This window comes from Corvus moneduloides, chromosome 11 (assembly GCF_009650955.1).
Source record: "Corvus moneduloides isolate bCorMon1 chromosome 11, bCorMon1.pri, whole genome shotgun sequence".
Taxonomy (NCBI): domain Eukaryota; kingdom Metazoa; phylum Chordata; class Aves; order Passeriformes; family Corvidae; genus Corvus; species Corvus moneduloides.
In genome coordinates this window covers 10,142,360-10,166,719 of record NC_045486.1, presented here as the reverse complement: position 1 = coordinate 10,166,719, position 24,360 = coordinate 10,142,360, and the positions used below count along the sequence as shown (strand labels likewise).

The following is a 24,360-nucleotide window of genomic DNA, read 5'->3' as shown; positions in this document are numbered from 1 at the left end:
CAGGAAGTGGTGGTGGAGCTGTTAATGTTCCTAATGTTTCTTCAGACATGCTGTCACAGGCAGGTAGAGGAAGATGGGTACCGTGGATCACTGTGACAGTTCTCAGCAGATCATGAATTCCCAAGTTCCACTTCCCAGGGCTGCTGCCTGAAGGCTGTGTCTTTTGCTTTGCAGGATGGGCTGATCCACACGTCCCTGGAGCCATCTGAGATTCTCTACCTGACAGTGGCCTATGACTGGTTTCTCTTTGGGTAGGAATGATAAGTTTTACTTGCCTGTGCATCCCTGTGCAACAGGGGAGAAGCCTTGAGGGGTCATCTTTGATGTTTGTTCACAGCCAAAGGTTGATGTTTGAGCAGCTCCCAATGAGCTGGGACAAGAAGGGCTGATGCCTTTTTTTACCTGAGGGCTCAGGCATGTGGCTATTCTTGACAGCTTGTACTCTTCTGATTCTGGCACATGACTGAGCTTCCCTTGCTCTCTTCCCAGGCACATGTTAGTCGATCGACTCAGTAAAGGAGAAGAGGTGAGTGTTGGGTCTGGGGCAGTGGCTGAGCACTGCTTTGTGTTCTCAGGATACCTGTTTAAGGTAGCAGTGTTCACTGCCTGCTCCTGCTAGTATCAGTGGTGTGGCCAGGCTCTAAAAAAATTGTTCAGGTGCTGGAAATGTGAGGTAAGAGCCTTGCCCTGTCACTTTATGATGCAAAAGTTGTGGGGTTGCTTCTCTCTCAGGCTACAGTTTTTTTGGGGGGAGAGGTCACTCCTGCCCATTTCCCTCCTGTGCCATTAGTGTTCAGGCCCCACATTAGAGGGTGCTAGGACTTGCTGTTCAGCTCAGCAGTGAGAAGGATATGTGACTCCTTGAAAATAAAGCTGGATAGTCTTGTGTGCTTGTCCTGAGTGCCAGCCATCCTGCCTGGGTGCTGCAGCTGCGTGTGGCTTGCATGTCATCACAGGCTCATGGAGCAGCTTGTGTTGGTTCCAGTGTGTGAATTTGGTGGGGTGTGTCTGTGGGTGCACATACGGGTCTGGGATGCACTTAAAATTAGTGGAACTAATACTCTTCAAAATCTTTCACTGTTAAAAAGCAAAAAAAGATTGCTCTGACTATAGTTGCAATATAGTGTAATATCATTTCTGAATAGAAAAGAGATGGGGTGTGTGTCTAACTCTGTTGCTATTCCCCTGTTCCTCAAACTCTCACCTTACTAAGGAATCTTCTGCCTTCAAACAGCAGAGGCAGGACCCTGGCCTATTTTCCATCTTTCAGGGGTACAAAATCCCTGTTTTAGTATCATTCCTCCTATTCCTTCCTTTCCTGGTGTTCAAGCCTGGCAGCTCTGCTCTGGTGCCTGCTTGGTCATGGGTGGAGTCAGTAGCTGCAGCAGGAGAGGGGGTGCCTGGCTGCCTCTGGCGCTCCCTGCTCCCCACTTCTCCCAGGAGAAGGGCACGGCTCTGCATGGGTGGGTGGGGTGGCAGAGGCACAGTAGGGTGATTGATGCAGAGTGGGGTGTGGCAGGGCACAAGCTTGGGGCCGCAAACGCTGTAGGTACCGCGTGCTTCCAGATGTGGTAGAGGTCTGCTGCTGAGGTGGAGCATGTGGCTCTAACTCTGCAAGTCTTGCTGGGTTTGCTGCTTACCTGAGTGTATAAGCAGCTGCTGCCATCTCTGTTCCATTCTGTACTGATGGCATAAGTACCTGCTGTGGGCTTGCAGCATGTGTGCAAGGCATTGATAAGGAGACTTGTTCCCCTTCTTTTCTGGGCCTCCCCGTGGCAGGGAGCAGAGGGGCAGTTTAACATGGAAGAGAAGGCCCAGGATGGGATGGTGGCAGCCCATGGCACACTGGAAGCTGGTAGCTGCAGATTTTTTGCTATCTCCTTCCTGCCAGCACCTCCTCACCAAGATAAGAGGCTGCATGGAGCCTCGGGTTCATTCCTGAACCGCTCTTCTCTTTCCCTTTGCTCAGATTTTCTTTTTCTGCTTCAATTTTCTGAAGCACATCACCTCTGAGGAGTTCTCTGCTCTGAAGTCACAGAGGTAAGGAGCCTGTGCTTGCTGCTGCATGGGCTACAGAGCCAGGGAGCTTGTTAGTGCTGCTTCTTTGGGGAGATGGAAGCCCTGGTGTCCTGGCCCAGTTTTCTTTAATTTATTCTGCACTCTGAAGGCTGCAAAACGGGGCCGAGGCTTGTGAGGTGCCACGTTGTGCTCTGAAAAACTGTCCATGCTGAAATGTGCTCTCTGCTTAATGACTGTCCGTGGATGCTTTAGCACGGATGAACCCAGAGATGTGTGCTCTGGCTCAAGCAGGCTGCACAGCAAGCTCCATCAGGCACTGGTGGGGACAGAGGGGGTGGCTGGTTTTTAACAGACTGCCCAGCATAAACCCTTATTATTTCAGGAGGGACAGAAGGAGGCAAAGCCCGCCTTGGATGCTCTGAATAAGCACATTATGTGCAGTGTTGCCTGTTGCCACCTTCTCAAAGCATAGGAGGTTTGGGTTGGGACTGTTAGGAGTCAGACTGCACACTGGCCTATCCCCTCTCCTCTGCCCCTGTATAGCTAATTCCCCACTGCTCTGATCTGCTGCGTGTGACAGAGACCTGGCTATGGCCAGCCTTCACACAGCCCTGAAGTGTGCCTGAGGTAACTTTGTCTTTCCTTCCCCAGGAGGAAGAGTTTGCCACCTGGCTTCACCCTGGAAGAGATCTGCATGCTCAGTGAGTGCTGCTGTCAAGCATCAGTGCCTGTGGGTGCTGGTAATGGTTCATTGCTTGTGAGCTTGGGTTCCCAGCTTCAGGATGACCCCAAATGGGTGTGCTGTCTTTGGGGCCTCACAAGAACAGGGCACAGGGAAGTGTATTGCTTAAAGGGAGAGAAAGTGAGTGAGACCAAGCTGGTCTTCAGGTAGCTCTGTTTTCTTTTCTCTAGAGCAGAAAGACCGAGGCAGCACCACAAGCCTGAGCAGTGACTTCTCCCTAGGGATGGAAAGTTCCCCTGGAGCAACTGGGAGCTTTACCTATGAAGCAGTGGAGCTGATGCCAGCAGGAGCACAGGCTCAAGCAGCATGGTGAGGAGATAACCACTCAGTGGGCTGAACAAAAGGGGCAGGCTCTGAGCCTGATAGAAAAATATTTCTGAAGTGTCTTGCCCTCCAGGTCTGCTCTCTGTAGCATGGATTCCTGACAGTGGGGGGAGGAATTTGGCTGTCAGAAGCTTTGCTGCAGTTTGTACTCCAGAGCTTCTGCACCAAAAACTGGAGGCCACCCCATGTTAAAAGGCTGTCAGGCTTCTGCAGGGATGCTTCTGAGTTTGTACATAGACAAGAGTAAAGCACATTTGTTTCATTTTCACCAGTTTCACTGTTAAACTTCATCCACAAAGGATTTCATTACTTTTAAAAGATAGTTCCAAACTATCAGAAAAATTACATTTGACAGCAGCCTCCCCAGGGAAAAGTAGAGATGGTTCAGCTGCCCTAAAATGAAGCCTAATCAGAGTTTATGAAAGACATTATACAGGGGGAGCGTCTGCAGTTAGTGGGAGTTGGGCTGGGTGGCCAAGAATCCCCTCTAAATTTTAGCCCCTCTACCAGCATGAGGTGTGAGCTGAAAGCAGGTTCCTGCCTGCAGCACTGCTTAGAGACACTTCCAGGGGAGAATACAGAATTTTCAGTAGTGCCTCTTGATAGAGGGTCACATAGAACTTGCCTGGGATGCAGCTGGCTGTCTGGAAGTGGGGAAGGTGCCTGGCAACTCTGCTACTCTGGGACAGGTGTTTTACTTGCTTGTGGAGTTTCTGGTGCTGTTTGGGGATTTCAGAGCCTTGCTGTAGGGTTGCCCCTCTCAGTTTAATTTTTCTCTCCTCTCCCTCAGCACATGTGAAGAGGCTATTTTATATTGCAATTATTTTAAATTAAATCTGGGTTGTGCTGGAGGCATTTGAAGTCCTCTGGGACTGAGCTTGCAGCCATGCTAGTGGCAGCAGCCTTTCTAAAGTACATTGTATATTCAATTTAAAGTGCTGAGAAGGGAAGGGAGAATATCCCTTCAGAATCACAAAATGGAGATGGAGAGTCCCAAACTGTTTGCCAAGTGAGCAACACGGAGTCCTCTAACACACAGAGCCTACCTATCCACATCAAAACTACTGCATCAAGTAGAGAACAACTTTCCACTTGCAGGGCTTCAGGGTAGTGACCTGGAAGCATTTATGTTGCTCTGAGTGCTCAGGACATACAGACTTGATTCTGCTGCACAGAACTTATGTGTGCTTTTCACAAGATGTGAAGTGACCAGGGCATGCTGGAGGAGATCAGCTGCACTTGTGTGGATCAGGGCTGGATTTTGTAACATGTTTCCTATCTCTGGTTTGCTTTTATTTCTGTGGAAGACATCAGGCTGTATTGGGCTAGCAGCTGCTCCACAGGGATGATTTGGGCTGTGCTGGGGGGCATGAGCTTGGGAAAGGGGAAGATTGTGAGCCTTGCCATGAGTGCTCAGCGAAGGGACTGATCATGGATGTTTTACTGCAAGCTGTTCTGGCTCTGTAGTCTGGAGAATACGTAGGGCTTGCTACAAGGGAGAGGAGGGGATGTACTTTGTTGTGTTGCCCTGAAAACAGGTGGCCTCACAGTCTCTGTGCAGGGAGAGGCATTTGATTTTTAGCTGTTCAAACCTGTTTCTGCAGGCTGTACTTGGAGATGTTGGCAGCTATGATAACATGAGATGAATAATGCTTAAGAGAGGCTGTGGTGTGATGTTTGAGGGTGGACACCCTTCAAGAAATGAAGAGAGGATATCGCGCTTTCCACTGTACAATGAGCCTGTCTTTAGCTGCACTCGCTGACAGTGCTTGAGATCTCAAAGCTGAGATGCCCTTCCATGTTTTAGGGGGAATAACATCTTTTTGCCTTGAGTTTGTTTGCTTTAGAATTTTTCTTTTTTACTTTTGTACATAGGGAGGTCTTTGTCCAGTTCAGTGGTCTTGGGAGGGGAGGAAATTCTTGGGACTCTTCTAGGGAAAAAAACAGAACTAAACAACTGACATAAGAAGGAAAATCTTCTGAACGTGGAGCAGCAGTGGTGTGAATTAGTCCCAAATGTGTGCCTGTTCAGCATGTAGTTGGATGGTACTGTGAGCTAAGGCCTGATGCAGCAATGGACAGTGAATCATGACTGAGTCTGAATGTGCTGGCTAGGAAAGAAGCCAAAGCAGTTTGGGCTGTCAGCATAGACAGAGAGAAAACTGAAGTGTACCTACATCTGGAGTGACTGTCAGCTGTAAGCACGTGGTCAGAAGTGTGGTCAGTGGTGCCCAAAGGGAATTGCTAAAAGGGAAAATAACACTGGTGGTGTGTCCCTGTTGCCCTCGGTGCGCACAAACGCCCACCTGGGCTGATACGCACTGTGGAGTTTGAGCAGATTGAAATGGTCTTTCCCCGCTGGGAGGCCCCTTGCTCAAGGCATTTTTGCTGCTAGACTAAACAAAGCAATCACTGTGTGTGTGTGGGCTGATGTATTCTCCCGTCTCTGATTTCCCGGTCACGTGGATGGTGATCTATAAAAGAATGGGCTAAGATGGGTTGAGCTCAGTGTACCCCCCTCACTGAGCAGTTACCCGTGACTCATGACTCCTTGGGAGGGAGGAGGGCGGGTTCAGTGGAAACAAGAGCTTGTAGCTGCTGGGCTAAAATCCATCCTGTGGTGGAAAGGCTTCCTAGTTGGAGTACATAGAAAAGTCAGCTTTCTCACCCACGTCCTCTGTCCCACAGGAGGAAGAGCTGTGCATCATCACCGCAAGCCGTGCTCTGGAGCAGGGCACAGCAGTCTGAAGACAGGCTGTCTTCCACAGGAATGGTTGAAGTTAAGTCCTCCAGCTCCTCCTCATCAACCCATTCTGATAACTTCCTGAGGATTGGAAGCAGCCCACTAGAAGTGCCCAGATCCAGGTGAGATGGGATGGAGCAGAGCATTTCTCAGCAAAATGAGTGTCTGGTAAAGGGAGTGCAGGGCTACACTTGTGTAGCTCTGGAAACACTGGAGCACCTGTGTTTGTATCTGTGGACAAACCTCGGGAGGCCTGTTCCTCTCTAGTCTGACTTTGTCTGAAGTGCTGGCCATTAAACACAGACACTCCTGCCTCAGCCCCTAGAGGAGCAAGGAACTGTACTGATAACAGCCAGCTGTCTGTTCTGCCTGTCCTCAGCGCATGCCTCAACTCTGAGCTCTGACATCTCTGCATCTTGCATGCATGCAGCTCACCGCATTTTCTCTGTCTGACGCGTCCACCAGGTTTTGAAATGGCCGTGGTGTTTGGGAAAGGAAGCTTTTCAAATCAAGCAGACCTCACTCTGCATCTATACTGTCCCCCTTTTCACCTGCTGACCCTCTTGATGATTGGTTGGAAAAAAAACTGGGTGCTGGTAGCAAGCAGAGGTAGGAATCTGCTGGGAGCAAGCTGCGAGGACTGTGCCAGCACAAAGGATTCTGCCCGGAAGGCTGTGTGTTCCTGCTGGGGCATGGGGACCCTGGACCTGAGCCTAATCTCACGCCATAACAGAGGCACCCTTCTGGAGCGTGACACTGCAATAGGGCAGAGTTGACTGGGGAGCTGGGCTAGGGAAAAAAGAACAGAGCCTGTGGAGCAAACACCATGTGGTTAGGGCAACATGGAATAAAGAGACTCTGAGATAAGAGGTTGCTGTTAAGAGCATCAAATGCTTGTGTAGTCTCTGCAGGTTTTCCGATGAGTCTTTTTCTAGTGTTTCTGAAACAGCCACTAGCCAAATCTGAGTACTCTCTCATCATATGGAAAATAAAATGACAAACAAGTAAAGCATTGAAAATTTATAAGACTTTCTTAACAAGTTTCTCTTAATTCCAGAGAAAAACTCCAGTGTCTGACAGTTTTCATAAATGATGCTAACTGTTCTCCCCAGGGAAAGACATCAATAGAAGGGGTTTGAGTTGTTGTTGGGGCCCACCTCTGCATTCTCTGTAAGATAAAAAGAATCTCCCAAGAAGAGAAGAAAATACTGGAAAGAAAACAGCTTGTCTTGGGAGCTGCTTTGTTCACAATGGTAGCGCCACAATTCCTGTGTGTGGTCCCATGCCATTCCCAAGGCCTGACAGGCTGTTCAGTGCTTGCTGGTAGCAAGCTTGCTGCAATGCTTGGGAAGAAGCAGCTTGTAATGCTTCAGCCGGACTGCTCTGCAAGAGCAAAGAGGAGAAACAAGAGTAGGCAGAAGAGCACCATAGCGAGGGTTAGGGTTCCCTTATCAGACACTGTCATGGGTTGCAATTTCTGGGTTCTAAGCGTGGTGTGTTTTTTCCAGAAAGAGGTTTTGACATTCCACTTGGCCTGTTTCAACTGTGGTAGTTTTTGGTCTGGTAGATAACACAGTACCTTCAGCCACCATTTTCTGCCCTGAAGGAAACAATGGGTCCCATTTTGGGTGGAGAACTGTATCTGTGGTAGAAGGAAGAGGTAAATTTTCTCTTCACCTCCTGAAAAATTGTGGTACTAAGATGGATAAGCAGGAGCACAGAGACTGATCAGGATGCCAAAAATACCTTTATTCCTGCAGTGCTGCTGGCAGGTCAACACCCAAGGCTCTTGAGATGAAGAAACCGCTGTACTTGACTTCATAATCCTCTGTTTGTGTGGCCATAGCAACAAAACACTTTCCTCAACTGCTGCTGCAGTGGTTAAAATGGTTGCTTGTGCAATGCCAGCAGGTATCCTTCAGGTAGTTCAGGTCAACAGCCCAGTCCAAGTGCTGGCAGTCAGGGGAGCTCTGGAGTGAACAGGTGGCCAAGTCAGCAAGAGACGTGAGCAGGGCCTGGGAGGGGAACTGAGCTGTCCTAAAAGAAGGACATAAAAATACCCAGTCAGACATTAGAAGCCAAACCCCTCTCCTGGCCAGGCAATGTCAACAGGCTGCTGCTGTCACATTACCAGCCCATCTTGTGAATCTTGCTCTGAGCCAGAGGTCCTGGGTACCTGTAGATCCCAGGATGGTTCCTGTTAGGCAAAGCAGTACAAAAGCAATTCCTGTCAGTCTTTCTATCTTATTCCAACACGTTGGTAAGAGCACATCTGTGGAGGACAAACACACAGGAAAATACTGCATAGACTATTTGCAGAGTAGGACAAGATGTGCTGCTTGTTCTACAGAGAGCTCTGAGTATGGCAGTCACTGTGCCTCAAATTGAACCCCCTGCATGTGAGGGGGTTGCAGTTTGCAAACCTTTTCCTGTATTTGCATTTGACACTAGCAGTCTTAAGCGTGCCATGACACTGCAGAAAAATTCTGTATCTGTGTCAGGGTTTTATCATGTGTCTACATAGCGCTAATGTGGATTAGCAGCTGGATAATCTTTGGTTGAATGTGCTTTTGCTAAGTCAGTTAAACAAAACCCAAAGTACTGTGATCTAGAGAGTCAAGATCTGGAGGAGTTAAATTGTGGAGGATCTGCTTTGACCAGCAGTCACAGAGAACTCCCTTATTTTACTTATTAAGGCTGCAGATGGCTCAGCTGTGGGTCTGGAGGGAGCACAGTGAGAGCAGAGTGGGACAGAGGAGCTGCTGCCCCTTGGCTTTGGGTGTTTTGTAGGTAGTGAGAAGACTGTGTGCACTGTGTGTCTTGCTCCTTACAGCCACCTCGCTCAGAAGGTGTATCTGCGGTATGACAACTCGGGGTAGTGACCACAGCAGGAGAGGAATTGTTTACAGGATTGTTTTCTGGAATTATTGCATGACCATGCCACAAAATGGGCTTGCTGGCTGGCCCATGACTATGTGCTGCAATCAGAAATGGTGCTCACAGAGAAGGGGCTGCTCGGGCACTATCCCAGCCTGTAGATAACTGCCTGGAATTCAGCCAGGGCTCCCAGTTCTTGGCAGAGTGCCATACTCCTTGCCAGCATTTCCCACGCAAAGGTGGGAAGGGCTGCCCTTTACTCCAGGTTGCCAAAGTCTGCCTGCGCATACAGAACCTACTTAATGCTTCAGTTTGAGGCACAGAGCATATGCTGGCAAATGAGCTGCTTCCCAAATAGTCCTAGGTGTGTGGAAATACGTCAGGTGAGCGGGGGCAGCACAGGGCAGGACGGGAGCCTAGCTGTTGGCACTCGGCTCTCATCTCAGTTACATATTAAGAAAGGGAAGGATCCCTGACTGTTGCTCTGCCTCCGGTATTGGCTCTTCTCTGGCAGGCAAGTGAGTGTCCATGTGCTCTGAAATACTGTCTTGTGCAGCATGTTGCATGGGAAGCACTGACCTAATTAAAAGGAACCATTCCAGGTTAGGAGCTGCCAGTTTATGGCCTGCAAGAGGTCCCTCCTTGTGTGAAGGAACAGCTTGCAGCTCATCTCTGTTTTGCTAATCTAATTTAGTTAATCTTGCACTTTTGAGGGAGTTTCTTCCCACTCGTGGGCCTGAAGAGGTGGGTGTGTGAAGCTCACTTTGATTCTTTTTCTGTCTGCCATTAGATGTCTGTGGCAGAGACAGCAACTTGAAGACTGGCTGTATCTCATCTCTAACCATGTCAGCTTTGCTGTCATTGTCCAGCTGCTTCCCAGGACTCCGTGCTGCCCTCACTCCTAGCCAGCCTCTGGCATGGCTGTCATGTGATGCAGGCATGCTGTTCCTAAAGACTTGGGAACTGGTTCTGGTGTCCCAGCAGTTCCAGCTTGTTCCAAGGGCCTCACTGAAGCTCTTTTGGGGCCTCTGCAGTAAGACTTTACAAGAAGTATTCAAGGTAGAAATTCCAGGAAGACTTTCACCTCTAGCATTGACTGGATTGCATCGGGGTGCAGTCACCCCAGACATCTGGTCTTGGGTCTCAAGCCAAGCTCAACTTTTAAGAAGCTCTGCTGCTGTTGCAGTGCAAACACAAAATTTCCCATGCTGTGTCTTCCCAGGCTTGGCCCCTGCTGTCTCTTGAGGCTGCTCAAGATGCTTGTTGATTGTGACACTTCCTCAGGAGCCTCCTTAAGAAGGCTTTGGGGATAGAGGGGAAGGTCTGCCACAATATCTTAGCTCTGCTGACCAGGCTCAGATCTCTGGGCCAGGAAAGAAACAACCTAGACTCTTTGCAGAGTCAATCAGTTTATTCAATTACTCGACAAGTGTTTGTTCTGCTGCCTGGAGGCAAGACTCGGAATTTACTGCCTTGAACTCCTAGACCACAGTGTTGTTGGGTTAGATGAAACCTTACTAAGTTTGCACAGCTGCTTGACAGGGTTGGGGACCCCAGGAAGGCCTGGAGGACTAGAGAGTCACTGAGTCAGTCTTGCAGGAGATACACAGTGCTTTTATCTGCCTGTACATGGCAGGATTCAAGAGATGACTTGATCCAAGAGGTGGTGTAAGATCAGTCTAATCTTAGCTGACAAGCATGGAAAGTGACCAGCAACTGGAAGCTGAGGCCACACACCCAAAGCAGAAAACAATCTTCTGTTCACCTTCTTTAGCACAGATTTATCTGACTGGTGTGGTTGATGATACTGGGCAGAGGGACATTTTTGCTATCCCTGGTGCCCTGGATCGTGGCTTGCCATGTGGGCAGAGTCTCCTGGGCAGGCTCCAGATACTCCTCTCCCTTTGCAGGAGCTGCAGAACTCTGCTCAGTTCTTTGTACCTTCACCTGGAGATCCTACTATAGTCCAGGCCCTCCTCTGCCATTCACGCTTGCCCTCTCCAAAACCTTTGTTTCTAACTGGCCACAAGCCTGTCCTCTGTTCAGCAACTCATTGCTTTTTCTGGCTTTCAGCCTGAGCCCATTGCCTACAGATCTCTTTACCCCTTTAGCTCAGTTTCTTGTCACCATGTGTGACACTCCTGTTTTTCCTGTCTGGCTGTGCTGTGCTCTCAAGGAGGTGACATATTCCTCTTCACTCTGCACTGAAGCAATATTCCTCCATGCTTCTCCCTGGCATCCTGCACTGTTCCCACTGTGCTTCCATCATGGTATCGTGCTCTGGGCCCAAACACTCTGCCTGCTCTCCTTCACACTGACTTCCTCCACTTTATCTTCCAAAGGCACGGAGAGAAGTAGATGTCACTCAACAGCTGCTCCCCCTTCCCTTACAAATTCCTTGCTTTCCAGGGAAAGTTATCCCTGTCTGATCTCCTGAAGGTCTCTCTAACAGTATATGCTGCACTTTTGCTTTCAGTGAAGTACCCTCATTTTTACTTTGGCAGTACATGCCCCAGGAAAAGCACCATTTTGCAAGATGGGGTTCTCCCAGTACTCTGACCCTCACTCAGTTCACTGAGCAGCCAAAGAACAAGGTCTGTGTGAGACAGGTGAAGCTCTGCTCTTCCTGATTTCTGCTGTCATGCCCTTTAGGAGCCTGAACTGCTAGACAGGGATATTACCCCCAAACTGCAGCTGTGATGGGAAGCTGATATACAGGGAATTGTGTGACTCCCCTTCTGTGCTTGCACAGCCAGCTCAGGACCACACTTCCCACTGCTCAACCTTGGCTGTATTGATCAGACTAATTAAATGGCAGTCCTGGAATTAGATTGAGATTGCAGATATGTTTCCTGCTGTGCATCTCGTCCCACTCTTGCCTTCCAGTCTAGCTCAGGTCCTTCTTGCTGTGGGAGAGCCTGTCTTTCTGGCTGTTCTCCTGGTCCCTTGGGGAGCAGCTGCAGTGCGCCACTGCTATTCTTAGCTGTGAAGACAGCGTGCAAGTACCTGGCCCAGCAGAGCTGGAGCTGGAGCACTGCTCTCTGCCCAGCAGAACTCAGATAAATTATCCAGAAGATCTTGGTAGTATGTAATTGAGCAGCTCTGCCACAGGCTGTGCTTCCAGCTATGTACACTCTGCTGTGCAGCAAGGCACAGTAATTGCTTGCTCCCTTGGAAGCCAAGAGCTGTGGGTTTGTCTCAAGTGATTGTGCCCTCTTCTCTGAGATTTTGGAGGGACTCCTCAGATTCACTTAACCATGTTTCATGCTTCTTTCTTTCCTGGTGGGAGGTTGCATACATCAAACAATTATCCTTCCTCAGCTATTTAGCCTGTCCTAAAGATGTTTTGTCACCTGATTTTTGGCACAGCCCTTTCTTTAACACACAAATGAAGAGACGTTCAGGTGCTGGGGGTAGGTGTTCTGGGTACGCCTTGAGCACTGGCTCTGTTCAGATCTGGTGGTAATGGCTCAGGAGTGATCTGCTTTCTAACTGCTGCCAGGACAATGATCTCTGAGTCTTTCCCAGCACTAACCAAGTCACAGCCTTGATTTGCCCTGCTGCCCTGGGATGTGCTAACAGCTACCACAAGCAACAGGGGAATGTCCTTTGTACAGCACAGCTTTCACATCTGTGAAGGTTTCAGGGCAGGATGTGCTGTTCCATCTCTCTAATGGGTTTCTCAGTTCTGCATGGCCATCTGCTTCATGCTGGCTCTCTCCTGTCCAGCTCCCGGTGTGCTCCTGCTGCTTTGTTGGCCCCAGCCAGCTTGGCTCTCCCTTCGCTTTCAAAGGAAAGGCTGGGTCTGGGGCCCAGCCAGAGCTGCATGTTGCACCGTGGTCCCTGAGTGTCAACAGTGCTGGCACAGGCGCTGCTGGCCGTCCACCCGGCAGGTCCCTGGCACTAGCGCCAGCAAAAAGCATGTGGCTGAATGATCTGACTGATCGAGCCGTCTCCCTCTCTCTCTGCCCCAGATCGGCGGACCATTCTCTGCCCGGATCTTCCGTTTCCACAGACTTTGGCAGCTGGCAGATGGTGACAGGGTGTGGCAGTATTCGGGAGCAGGCAATCCTGAACACAGACGCCTCTCTCCCTTGCAGCTTCCCGGATGAGTTCTCTAGCACTTGCCTGTAAGTGTCTCAAATGCAGGATCTCTCCTTGGGTCTCTTGGCTGCCTGCGAGCACTGCAACTTTATCACTCTGGCACTTTCGGAGAAGCCTGGGAGCCCATAACAAACCGTTCCATCTTCTCTGCCTTGTGTTTTCTATGCACAAACTCAGTCCCTCAGCACTCTTTGCTTATGCTGAACACAGAAAGAAAATGGCACTTTTTCTGCCTAATGATGGGGGAGCACTTTGCTTTCTGTAGGAAGAAGAGGTTTTTCTCTCTTCCTTGAAGATGCTGAATTTGGTCATAATTGAGTGCGGTTGAGGATTCATGTTTGTCAGGACAGGACTGGTAACCCAGATTTTCTTGCTTTTGTATTTTGCTCACCTACATCTCCCAACTGGGGTCAGATCCCTGCTGGAGTAAGAGAAGGACTTTCCTTCTGTAACCCAAATTTTGTCTGGCCTTGTGCAGCATCATTTTCAGGTGCTGTGCCTGACCAGTGCAGAGCCACAGAGACCGTGTGTCCTGCCACATCCTGCCATGCGAAATGGCTGGGAGGCAAATGTTCCTCCCCAAATAGAAATCCACCTCTGGAAGCTTGAAAGACTGGAGATGCGCTTTAATTGCTATTAGAAGAGAATCTTGGTTTGTGCCTTCAGGCTGCAAACTCTCCATCAAGAAACTGAAATGGCAGATCAGGGGCTGCTGCTAGCAAGCAATGCAAGAGCTGTGCTGCCAGATGCTCGGGCCCTTACTGAGATATGAGTACGTGCTTTGGAGGCAGAGTGCAAGCCACATGAAAACCCATGTCTCCTGTGAGAGACAGGCTGCCTGCCCTGGCTCTCTGTCTCATGTGGCTGCATGCTGTGCTGCTGAACAGAGCAGAGCAGCTGCCTTCAAGTTAGGGTGAAGCTACAAGATCCATGAATTGACAGATGAAAACATTTCAAGAGATGTCGGACATGGCCTGGCCAGGATTTGCTCTTCTTTCCTGAGGACACACTGAGTTGCTCCTGCAGTAGTTTGGAGATGGGCAAGGGAGAAGGGACTCAAGGATGGGCATCTGAATAGTGACTGCTTTACTGTGTCCTGAGCCTGGCTGTGCTTGGTCACTGCTGATCACCAGCAAGTTGTTTCTGCCCTTGGAGCTGGATCTGACGTCAGAATAGGGAATTCAGTAGAGAAACATGAATCAAATTTGATAGGCTTTAGGCTTATGCAGTTTGGAAAGTGACTGCTTGGGGCAGTGGATTCAAAAGGAGGAGAACAGTGGTGGTGCTTCTCCTGTGGGTGATCTGCCCTGTTCAGCTATTCACTAAAGCTGTGGGTTGCTTGGCGGCTGGGGACTGCTCAACTGAAGGTGCTGGGACCAGGCAGTGCATTGAAAGGATGAAGAGTTCCCAGGGGTGTTGTGTTGATCTTAACCCAGAGCCTCCACCCTCTCTCTGCTCTGCATCAGCCCTGTTTGCTCAGGACTCCATTGTGGTTTTATCCCAGTTTTTCACAGCCCGACACAGTATGATTTTTTTCTTTTAATTCCATTTAAGTTCCCACTTTGCATCTTCACTGGCAGCAGCTCGATGAAGGTATGCTTTTCACAGCCTACTTCTTGTGCTTGTGTGGGGCTTGTCAGGCCTTACTTCGAGCTGGGGCTTTGACAGCCTCCTCTCATCCCGCACCCCGAGCTGCAGGCGAGCGGGCAGGCTGTAGGAAGTGTAGCGGGGCAGAGTGCTGTGGATTTGGCAAGGAAGCGCGACCTGCCTCCGCGGTGAACTGTTCAGGGTGAAGTGCTGCAGCTGGTCTGTAGGGCTTGGTGGGAAGCAGTGGCTGGCTGCTTGACCCTGTGCCTTGGAGTGTCTCACTCCATGAAACAAACCCAAAAACCCAAATACAAAATCTGCCCTGTAAAGAGGTGTGAGAGCCACAAGACACGGGACCTAACTGCTGCACGCCCTCGCTTACCTCTGCGCGTGACATCTGAGATCGCTGTACTCGGGTGCAAGTAAGTCCTGCCTTCATGGAGCTTATTTTAAATGCTAGCAGGTTTGCGAGTTCCACGTCCTAATTAGGTTGCCAAAAAGCATCGCTACTGTGTTTAGATATGTTGTTGCCTTTTTTTGCCCTCTGGCTTCTCTTTATTATCAGACACAGTAAACAGCGGCCTGGTTGGCTGCCTCGGCATCACTTGCTGTTTATAGGCCTCCCACCATATCCTCTTGCTGCTGTTTCCGGACCGAAGCTGTTGGCTGTGGGTGGTTAACACTTCCATTCAGATGAGCTGTGCCAATTTATAGCCAGCCCAGGCGCTGGAAGATTAAAGAGAATTTTTTATGGGGAAGGTTCGTACTGTGCCCTTGGAGTGACCTTTGAGGAATGTCTTAATCTCTCTGGGAACCACTGGCATGTCGCAGAGGCACCACAGCAAGGATTGTTTTAGGTTGGAGAGCTTGGAACAGCTGCCTCTGAGCCCCAGTCTTGCTTTCCCCTGCTCCCTCAGCTGAAATCTCGCCTTCCTTCTGCTGTTTTCCCCCTGCCCCTAACCAGGTGTGTGGATCAGCAGGAGAGGAGAGCAGGTCCCATGGGAAGTCATGCCCTAGTCTGCTCCTGTTTCCCAAGAGCAGCCAGGCTGGGGAGCAGAAGTAAAGCGCTACTCAGCTCTTCTCTTCCTATGGCTGGAGTGCTCCTTGGGGCTTTTGTCACCTTGTCTGCTCCCTCTCATCCCCACTTTCCAAAAAGCTGTCTGTGCTGGCACAAGCACACGAGGCTGGGGCTGGTGGAAGTGAGGGATGGTTGCAAATAGGTTGGAAGCGACTGTCCGGGCACAGCATGTGTGGACAGGCTTCATTTGTGTGAGGAGAAGAGGGAGCTGGTGCAGGGGCTGATACCAGCATCCACTTGGCCAAAGCACCACTTTATTTATGAACTGCAGCCTTGTGAGCACCATGGTGGTGGGAGAAATGGGACAGTGGGGTGTGTGAAGGAGGAAACCCCGTGGGGAACAGGAGACTGAGGCTGCAAGTAGCTCCGTGGGTTGGGTTGGATGAGGAGGCAGTGGCACCAGCTGCCATCAGCTCTGTGGACAGAGCCTTTTGGGGCTGGTGCTGCCTTAGCCTCTGCAGTGCATTGAGCACCACAGACCTGCCAGCGCTGTGGACAGAGCCTTGGTCCTGCTGCCAGCCCTGTGTCAGGAGTGAGAGCTGGGATGTGGAGAAGGATGGCTGCAAGTACTGACCTCCCCTTCTCTCTCCTAGACTGGTGTCGGCAAGTGACCGTGAGTCCCGTCTGGAAGAAGTGCGTTCTGCCTTTCTGGCAAGCTACAGCCGGACCATCGGCCTAAAGGCCGTGCCCCCCAGCCCCTCAGGGGCCATCGGTGGCCTCCTCGAGCAGTTCGTGCGAGGCGTGGGACTGAGAGGCAGCAGCACCCTCTGAACACGGCGTTCCCAGACCACTGCCTGGAAAACTGGGGCTGGCACGTCCCCCAGCAGAGTCCTGGGACCCTCTTCTCGGTGCGGGCACCTGCTGCACCCAGCGCCTGCCGCCAGTCCCCCCTGCCTGGGGCTGGGGGGTGCGGGGTCTTCGGCGAGTCTCTGCAGTAAATGACCCGAGCTGTGCCCTCTCCTGCCTCTTCTCTGGGCTGCGGGCGGGGGCAGCGGGGCCGGGCGGGGATCGGCGCGGGGGAGCTGCGCTGCCGGGGGCGCCGCTCACTATAAATAGTCCGGCCCACTCTCCGCGAGCGTTGGCACCGAAATAACACCGAGCCGAACCCGGGAGGAAGCCCCCGGTGGGGCGGGCTGGGGGCTGAGGCCCTTCTGCCCCTGACTGGGAATCGCGGGCGGGACGTGCCGGTGGAGCCCCAGGAGCCGAACCCCTTGGTGCCCGGGTTGGTGCCCCCGCTGCCGGCAGGGAAGGGCCGTCGTGCTCGAGATGTGCTGAGCCGCGCCGTGCCCGTGCCGTACCCGCCCCCGGCCGCGCCTCCTCGGCGGCGCGGGAGGAGGCGGCGCGGAGCATCGGCGGCGCCCGGGCGGGGATGGCGGCTCCGGGAGCGCTGGAGCCGGCGGCCGGCAGCGTGCCGGGCACCAAGGTGGAGCTCACCGTGTCCTGCCGGTGAGCCGGGAGCCGGGCGGGGGAGCGGGAGGGCGGTGGCTAGTCCGTGGACAGGGGTGGGTGCGAAACGCACGGGGATGCGCTGCGGGGCTGCTCGCTGCGTCCCGCTGCCCGCCGCTCAGCCCCTGGCTCAGGGGGTACTGAGCTGCGCGTCCTCGTCCCTCCCCGGGTAGCTCTCGGTGTCAGGGCGTATGCCCAGCGTCCCTCTGCCCTGCTGCCACCTGTCCCGTCCCCTTCATGGGGTCCCATGGAATGCTGGCACCGGGCACGGCTGCGTGAAGCGACCCGATGCCCTCACCCGGGGCTGGGGCGGGGGACGGCCCCTCGCGGGGCGATGCTTGTAGGACGTGGGTGATGCCGGCGGGGCGCGGGGTGCCTGCGCTGGCTGCGAGCGGCTGCCCGGCTCTGCTCATCTCTGCCCGGCTCGGCGAGCTCGGTGCAAGGCAACGGGACCGGGAGCGTGGCAGCATTAGCGATGGCGGGATGGGGACTGCGGGAGAGGGGCTGCTCGATGCCCCAGCTTCTGGCCAGGGTCCGCCGGTCAAGCGGCGGCGGCTGAGCCGGTCTGCCGGCGGCTAAATATAGCCCGTCGGAGGCACCGCTGTCTGCGGCCGGGGGTCCCGCTCGCAGGGACAGGCACCAGCGTCCTACTGGGAGGTAGCGTCCCCGTGCCGTGGGTCCTGTGGCACGGAGCACCCCGACCGGGATGGGCACCTCCAGCATATCCCCGAACTATGCAAACTCTGGGCCGGGCCGGGCCGGGGGCTGTCGTGTCCTCCCTCTTCCCGCGGCTGAGCCCTGGCCCCCGCTGCCAGCTTCCCGGACGGCAGGCAGAGGGATTGCGGGGCTGCGGGTCTGGGCAGCTCCAGGCAGGGACCGGGGGTCACACCTGGAGACAACCCAGGGCAGGGGTAGCCTTCGGCTTCGCAGCCCCAGGACCCAGCCCACACCAGGGTGGGGTCTCTCCCCTGCGCGCTGGGGCCTGGGGAGCTGGCTTAGCCCCGCAGCCCCCGGCCGTGCCCCAGCCCACCCTGTGCTGCCACCCTGGGGGTGCGGGAAGTATCCCAGCAGAGCCGGTAGCATTCCCCGGCACTTTCCGGTGTCACACCGCGCACAGGACGACGATCAATCGCTCTGCCGGTAGCTCTGTCGGGGGATGCCCACTGGCTGCTCAGCCCCTGCTCCAAGTGTCTCCTTTCTTCTCACTTCTGCACCCCACCATTAGCCAAGCTCCTGCTGCCGGGGCGCGGCGGGCACTTAGCCGGCGCCGGCGGCACCGGGGAAGGTTTCGTCCTGTAAATGGGTTCCCTGTCATATTCAATCACCATCAGCGCTGGAGACGCTGCTTGCCGCTCGCCCGGCTGCCCCACCGAACCTTGCAGAGAGAGCCAGCGTGTCTCCTTGGAGTGCCGATGCTCTTATCCATGGGTGCCAGCACGGCCTTCCGGCATGGTGCTGACCTGTGGTCAGGGGGATGGACATGGGGACCCGTTGCGGGGCCAGGTGGGTGGTGCTCAGGGTAGCTCACGCCTGGCTCTTCCCCCAGGAACCTGCTGGACCTGGACACCTTCTCCAAGTCCGACCCAGGTGGGTGGCGGAGCCGGGCAGGGGCATGGCATGGCACGGACACGGCATGGCACGGCAGCCTGGCTCTGCTCCTCTCTCCGCAGTGGTGGTCCTCTTTGTGCAGGTCTCGGGGAGCAGCGAGTGGAAGGAGGTGAGCGTGGCCCCCTCTCCTGGCTAATCCCCGGCTGGGTTAAACGGGCCCATATGGCCACCCGTGTCCGCGCTAATGATCCGGCCCCGCCAGCAGCGCTAATCCCCCACCGGGATTAGCGCCGAGGCAGCTGCGATGGGGACGGGTCCTGGGGGGGCCACCCTCACCCCTCTCCTTGCAGTTCGGACGCACCGAGGTGATCGACAACACCCTGAACCCTGACTTTGTCCGCAAGTTTGTCCTCGACTACTACTTCGAGGAGAAGCAAAACCTCCGCTTCGATGTGTGAGTAAGGTGGCCAGGGAAGAGCTTGGCCCCACTGAGGGTGGAACAAAGCACCGAGTCAGTAATAAATAAGGATGACAAATAAGAATACAGTGTCGAATAGCCCGGATGGGTGGGGAAGTGGGGCTGTGTGCTGGAGCATCCCTGCAGGCACCAGCTCAGGGCTCTGCTCTCCCACACTAGCTACAACGTGGACTCCAAGAGCTGCTCCGCTTTAAAGCAGGTGAGCACAGCCTGGCCCGGGGGGACGCACAGTGACGCCCCGGTGTGACACTATGGTGGGACACCCCGAGGCTGTGCCCTGTGTGGGTGCTGTTGGGGTGGGACGAGTGCCCTTCTGAGGGCTCTAACCTGCTCTCCATCTCTCTGTGCCCCATGGGAACTGGCAGAAGGTAGGTGCCTCTGCTCTGCCCTGGGAACCCAGACCTCATGGGAGTACCTGGTGGGGCAGGATGAGGCCAGGACACACCATAGGGGTGGCTTTTGAGAGGCAGAAGGGGTGTAGGGAGGCCCAAGGGATCTAGGACAGGTCAGGCCATGTAGAGCAGTTCAGGGGGGAACACAGGATGGGTCCAGGGCTGTGGGGATGCCCTGGGGACACAGAATGAGTGTAAGGCACATGAAGCAGGCACCTGGGGTAGTCCTGGGGATGCACAATGGGTCCTGGGCTGCGAGATGGCTCTTGGGTCACAATGTAGGTTCAGGACACTTGGGGTGGCCCAGAGTCAAGTTGGTGGCAGGTCCCATGGGTGCATTGCAAGAGAAAGGGGTGGGTGTGGGTGGTGGGGCACTGGGGCAACAGCCCTCCAGGGTCTCACAGTGGTTTTTTTGGGGGCACAGGACTTCCTGGGGCAGGCATTTGTGGCACTGGGAGAGGTGATTGGGTCCCAGCGGGGACGCCTGGAGAGACCCCTAACGTGAGTCAAACCCCGTGGTGTGATGAGGTGAGGTGGGAGGGTCCCACACTGTGTCTCCACTACCTGCCCCACTGGACCCCTCCCTGCATGTCCTGTGATGGAGATTCTGGTCACACTGCCAAGCACCACCAGCTGTGGGACAGAAGCCCCAGCCCTGACCCCACCTCTTGCCCCTGAACTGTCCTCCTTGTCCCCAAGCTGACTGCATGCCTCTGGTTCCAGGGGTGTCCCAGGGAAGCGGTGTGGGACTATCCTGCTGCTGGCTGAGGAGCTTAGCAACTGCCGGGTGAGTACCCATGTACCAGCTGCAGTGAGGAGAGGGCTGCATGGTCCCTCAGTACAGAAGCTGCTGGTGCCAGGGGTGAGGAAGTGGTTGGCAGTGACAGTCCCTGTCCCCAGGACATCGTCACAATGCAGTTGTGTGCCAACAAGCTGGACAAGAAGGACTTCTTTGGAAAATCTGACCCTTTCCTCGTCTTCTATCGCAGCAATGAGGATGGCACGTGAGCACAGGGACCCAATGGGGCAGGCAGGGTGCCAATGTCACCAGACAGCATGGCCCAACCCTGCCCTGTCCCCCCAGCTTTACTATCTGCCATAAGACAGAGGTGGTGAAGAACACACTCAACCCGGTGTGGCAGCCCTTCACCATCCCCGTGCGTGCCCTCTGCAATGGCGACTACGACCGGTACAGGAATGGGGATGGGGACAGGGACAGGGGCAGCCATGGGGCCAGAGCAGGGTATGAGCAGTTCTTTGTGGGCTTGTCCCCGCAGCAGCAGACAGCTCAGAACTGGGTCCCGATTGGGTTTTTTCTCTTTTGCAACCCAAATTACATAAAGGCATCTCCCTCCTTTCCAGGGCCCCCACCGTGACCCAAATTTCTCGCTTCCCTCTCGGCAGAGCCGCAGGCTGGGCAGGCAGGGTGGCTCTGCTGGAAGCTGGTGGGCAGGATGCTCACTGTGGGTTGGGCTGCGGGGCTGGATGTCCCCAGATCAGGGGCTGGAGGGGCTGTGCCAGCCTGGCTGGTGGCTCACCCACTGTGCACCTTCTCTTTCAGGACGGTGAAGATAGATGTGTACGACTGGGACCGGGATGGGAGGTGAGGCAAGGGACATCAGGGTGCAGCTGAAGCTTACCAGGGCACCTCTCACCCAGGTGCCTGGCCATGCTGACCCTGTGTTCCTCCTGCAGCCACGACTTCATTGGGGAATTTGCCACCAGCTACCGGGAGCTCTCTCGCGCACAGAGTCAGTTCACAGTGTATGAGGTAGGGTAGTGGGTCAGGGTGAGAGCAGGGTGCACTCCATGCTGGGACTGACCTAGCCTCGTGCCTGCAGGTGCTGAATCCCAGGAAGAAATGCAAGAAGAAGAAATATGTGAATTCTGGCACTGTGAGTGGGGCTGGGGAGTTTCTGAACCTCCTGCCTTTCAGGGGCTGGTGCTGCTCCACCTGCTGTGTGTGCCAGGTTGGGGGGCTCCAGATCTGATCCCCTATGCCCACAGGTGACACTTCTCTCTTTCTCCGTTGAGTCTGAGTTCACCTTCGTTGACTACATACGGGGCGGGTGAGTGGGGGGCCAGGAGCCCCCTGGCTCCTTGAGATCCCCCATGGTTGAGGGTCTCGGGGCAAGGACAGTGGTGACAGCAAAGGTGCAGCCTGGGGGTGACAAGGGGGCAGTGGGGCTGGGAAGTAGATGCAGAATGGTGGCATGGGGCTGTGGGGTGCTGGCTGGGGAAGGGGAAGCCCAGGCAATGGGTCTGGGCAGGGAAACACCAGCACTGTAGGGCTGGAAGATGGTATGGCATCCCTGTGCCGTGGGGCCGGCAGCCTCCCTCGCTCTCCCCCTTAAGGACGCAGCTGAATTTCACTGTTGCCATTGACTTCACGGCCTCCAATGGTGAGTGCACCTGGTGTCTGGGGGGTCCCCATCACCGTGGGGCTGGCCATGGGGCGGGTGCGATGGGCACTGTGCCGCAGGGTTGCCATCACAGCCCACCTCACTGCACTACGCGAGCCCCTACCAGCTGAGCGCCTATGCCCTGGCACTGAAGGCAGTGGGGGAAATCATCCAGGACTACGACAGCGACAAGCTCTTCCCTGCCTACGGCTTTGGTGCCAAAGTCCCACCTGACGGCAAGATCTCCCACCAGTTTCCTCTGGTGCGCCCTCCCTGTGGGACAGGGCTGAGGGTGAACCCAAACTCCCTGGCTGTGGGGCAGAGCTGGTCTTGGGGTGTCCACAGCAGTGTGGCAGGGGGGAGAAGCACCCTGGTTACATCCTGCCCCAGAATCCCACAGCCTGGGGGGCACCAGGAGCTGTGGTCCTCCTCCAAGTGCCCATCTTTGTCCCCCAGAACAACAATGTGGAGAACCCCAGCTGTGCTGGCATTGAAGGCGTGCTGGAGTCCTACCTCCAGAGCCTGCGCACCGTCCAGCTCTACGGTCCTACCAACTTTGCTCCTGTCATCAACCAGGTGGCTGGGTGAGCTCTGGGGCACTCTTCCCCCTTTGCCATCCCCAAATGCCATCTGTCTCACAGAAGGGCCGACTGCCCCACACCAGTGGAGTGCTTGAGGGATCCCATCCCTTTTCCCCATAGGACAGCCGCCCAGGTGACCGACGGCTCACAATACCATGTCCTCCTCATCATCACTGACGGTGTCATCTCTGACATGCTGCAGACCAAGGAAGCCATTGTCACTGTGAGTGCACCCTTGTTGCTCTGAGTTCACCTCACATGGGCACTATCCTGGCTGACACCCTGCCCCTGCTCCACAGGCTTCCTCCCTGCCCATGTCCATCATCATTGTGGGAGTAGGTCCAGCTGAGTTTGAGGGTGAGTTGGGACTTGGGGACACCAGGGAAGAGGGATGGAAACATCATCCCTTCCTCTGGGATGCCAAAGGCATCCAAAGGGCTGGTGTTTCCATCCCCGGTGTTCACCCCACTGAGGCTTGGTGACACCAGCTGTCACCCCCAGCCATGGAGGAGCTGGACGGTGATGAGGTACGGTTGTCTTCCCGGGGACGGTATGCCGAGAGGGACATTGTACAGGTAACTCTGGCATTGAATCCAGACCCACCATGGGTGAGAGATGCTCAGTCCTCCTTGCTGACCCCCACAGCACCAGAGCTCTTTCCAACCGGACTGCAACATTCTTGCCCTCAAAGTTTGTGCCGTTTCGGGATTACGTGGACGACTCGGGCAACCAGGTGCTGAGCATGGCCCGCCTGGCCAAGGACGTGCTGGCTGAGATCCCTGAGCAGCTGCTCTCTTACATGAAGACCCGTGACATCAAGCCTCACCAGGCAGATCCCGAGTAGCTCTTCCATGAGCCATGGGACTGGCTGGTGGGGCGAGAATACGTCACCTTTCTTCTGCTGGTGGCCAGGGCTTAAGCATGGAGATGTGGCCCCATTAGGGAGATAATCAGCTGCTATGGTTGGTGAAAACATGGCTGGGACACGCTTCTGGCAGTGAGACCACAGGGCTGGACATCCTCGGCTGCCTCTTCCTCCCGCCTGACGTCCAGCAGATAGGCGGGACTGTCCCTCGGCCGTGGCAGCGCGGGCAGGGCCAGCGAGGGGGGGACACAGTGTGTGTGTGTGTCCCGGGAGAGCAGCCTGGCGTGTGCCCCAGGGGAAGGCTGACCCTCAGTGCCTGCCGGGGGTCTCAGCCCCGCTGCTCCTTGGGGTAGCGGCCTCGCCCTGCTCCTGCCTGCGCCCCATTCCTGCCTGCACCCCGCTCCTGCCTGTGCCCTCTCCTCCGGCTCTGCTGACCAGGGCTGGCCGGCCTGCCCCGTGCCCTGCCCCACGGCCGGGGCTCCCGCCACCGGGGGGTACCGGGGCGGAGGGCAGCCGGGTCTCTACTGCGTTACCGACTGTAAATAAACTGCTCAACCAGGTCTGCTGCCGTGCTGGGGTAGGGGGAAGGGGAGACCAAGGGGGACAGGAGGCACGGGTGGGGTGGGGCGGAGGAGGCCAGGGGGCCGATGGTACCGGGGGGCGTGTAGCCGGGCCGGGGGAACCGGGAGGACCTTGGAGATCGGGGTGACCTGGGGAACCGAGGAGTCGGGAGGGACCGGGAGGACCGAAGGGGTGAGGGGGGCGAGGGGAGCCGGGGTGGGGCGGGGCCGGGCGGTGGCAGCGGGGTCTGTGATTCGAGGCGGCAGATTCGCCACCGCCATCGCGGCGGGACCCGGCCCGGCCCCGCCGCTCCCACGTGGCCTCCCCGCCCCGTCGTCGCCGCCGCCGTCGCCGCCTTCCCCGTCTCCTCCGTCCTCGCTGCCGCCGCCACCCGGTGCCGCTGCCCGGCGGTGCCGTGGCGAAAGTGCGGTTGCTAAGGGCGGCGCGGCGCTTTACCCAGCGGCCGCCCCGCGCCAGGCGCCGCCGCAGCTCCATTGTTGGGGCCGGCCCGGGCCCGCCGCCGCCGCCGCCGCCGCCGCCCATGGAGCCGCCCGCCCGCTGAGCGCGGCCCCGCGCCGGGGAGCGCCGCCGCAGGGAGGGAGCGGGCAGCGGG

The 24,360-nt window shown here is 55.2% G+C and overlaps 2 protein-coding genes across 5 annotated transcripts in view; both read left to right on the top strand.

Moving 5' to 3' along the window:
- Positions 1 to 16,430, top strand: part of MTMR14 (myotubularin related protein 14) — a 31,521-nt gene extending 15,091 nt beyond the window's left edge. The window contains exons 12-19 of one of the 2 annotated variants that reach the window (XM_032121258.1): positions 175 to 251; positions 490 to 526; positions 1,970 to 2,040; positions 2,671 to 2,720; positions 2,932 to 3,070; positions 5,774 to 5,950; positions 12,680 to 12,835; positions 16,068 to 16,430. In XM_032121258.1, the coding sequence (XP_031977149.1) occupies positions 175 to 251; positions 490 to 526; positions 1,970 to 2,040; positions 2,671 to 2,720; positions 2,932 to 3,070; positions 5,774 to 5,950; positions 12,680 to 12,835; positions 16,068 to 16,245 (885 nt within the window). In that variant the 3' untranslated portion in view covers positions 16,246 to 16,430. The remainder of the gene's footprint in view (positions 1 to 174; positions 252 to 489; positions 527 to 1,969; positions 2,041 to 2,670; positions 2,721 to 2,931; positions 3,071 to 5,773; positions 5,951 to 12,679; positions 12,836 to 16,067) is intronic. The other variant, XM_032121259.1, reaches the window with a different exon arrangement.
- Positions 16,431 to 16,555: 125 nt separating this feature from the next.
- CPNE9 (copine family member 9) lies at positions 16,556 to 23,746 on the top strand. 3 transcript variants are annotated; one of them, XR_004242461.1, is made up of 21 exons: positions 16,556 to 16,920; positions 18,467 to 18,507; positions 18,591 to 18,637; positions 18,819 to 18,922; positions 19,106 to 19,145; positions 19,312 to 19,314; positions 19,763 to 19,839; positions 20,062 to 20,125; positions 20,239 to 20,342; positions 20,423 to 20,527; positions 20,900 to 20,941; positions 21,034 to 21,109; positions 21,180 to 21,233; positions 21,346 to 21,407; positions 21,694 to 21,740; positions 21,821 to 22,002; positions 22,197 to 22,324; positions 22,442 to 22,544; positions 22,621 to 22,678; positions 22,810 to 22,896; positions 23,013 to 23,105. XR_004242461.1 is itself a non-coding variant. In XM_032121261.1 (21 exons), exons 1-21 carry the CDS (start codon positions 16,844 to 16,846, stop codon positions 23,059 to 23,061), a joined length of 1,602 nt encoding a protein of 533 aa, XP_031977152.1. In that variant the 5' UTR covers positions 16,556 to 16,843; the 3' UTR covers positions 23,062 to 23,156. The 3 variants fall into 3 exon arrangements, 2 of the variants coding, with proteins under 2 accessions (XP_031977152.1, XP_031977151.1); XM_032121261.1 differs by having other exon boundaries at positions 22,758 to 22,896; positions 23,013 to 23,156; XM_032121260.1 differs by having other exon boundaries at positions 16,558 to 16,920; positions 22,823 to 22,896; positions 23,013 to 23,746.
- Positions 23,747 to 24,360: the final 614 nt, after the last annotated feature.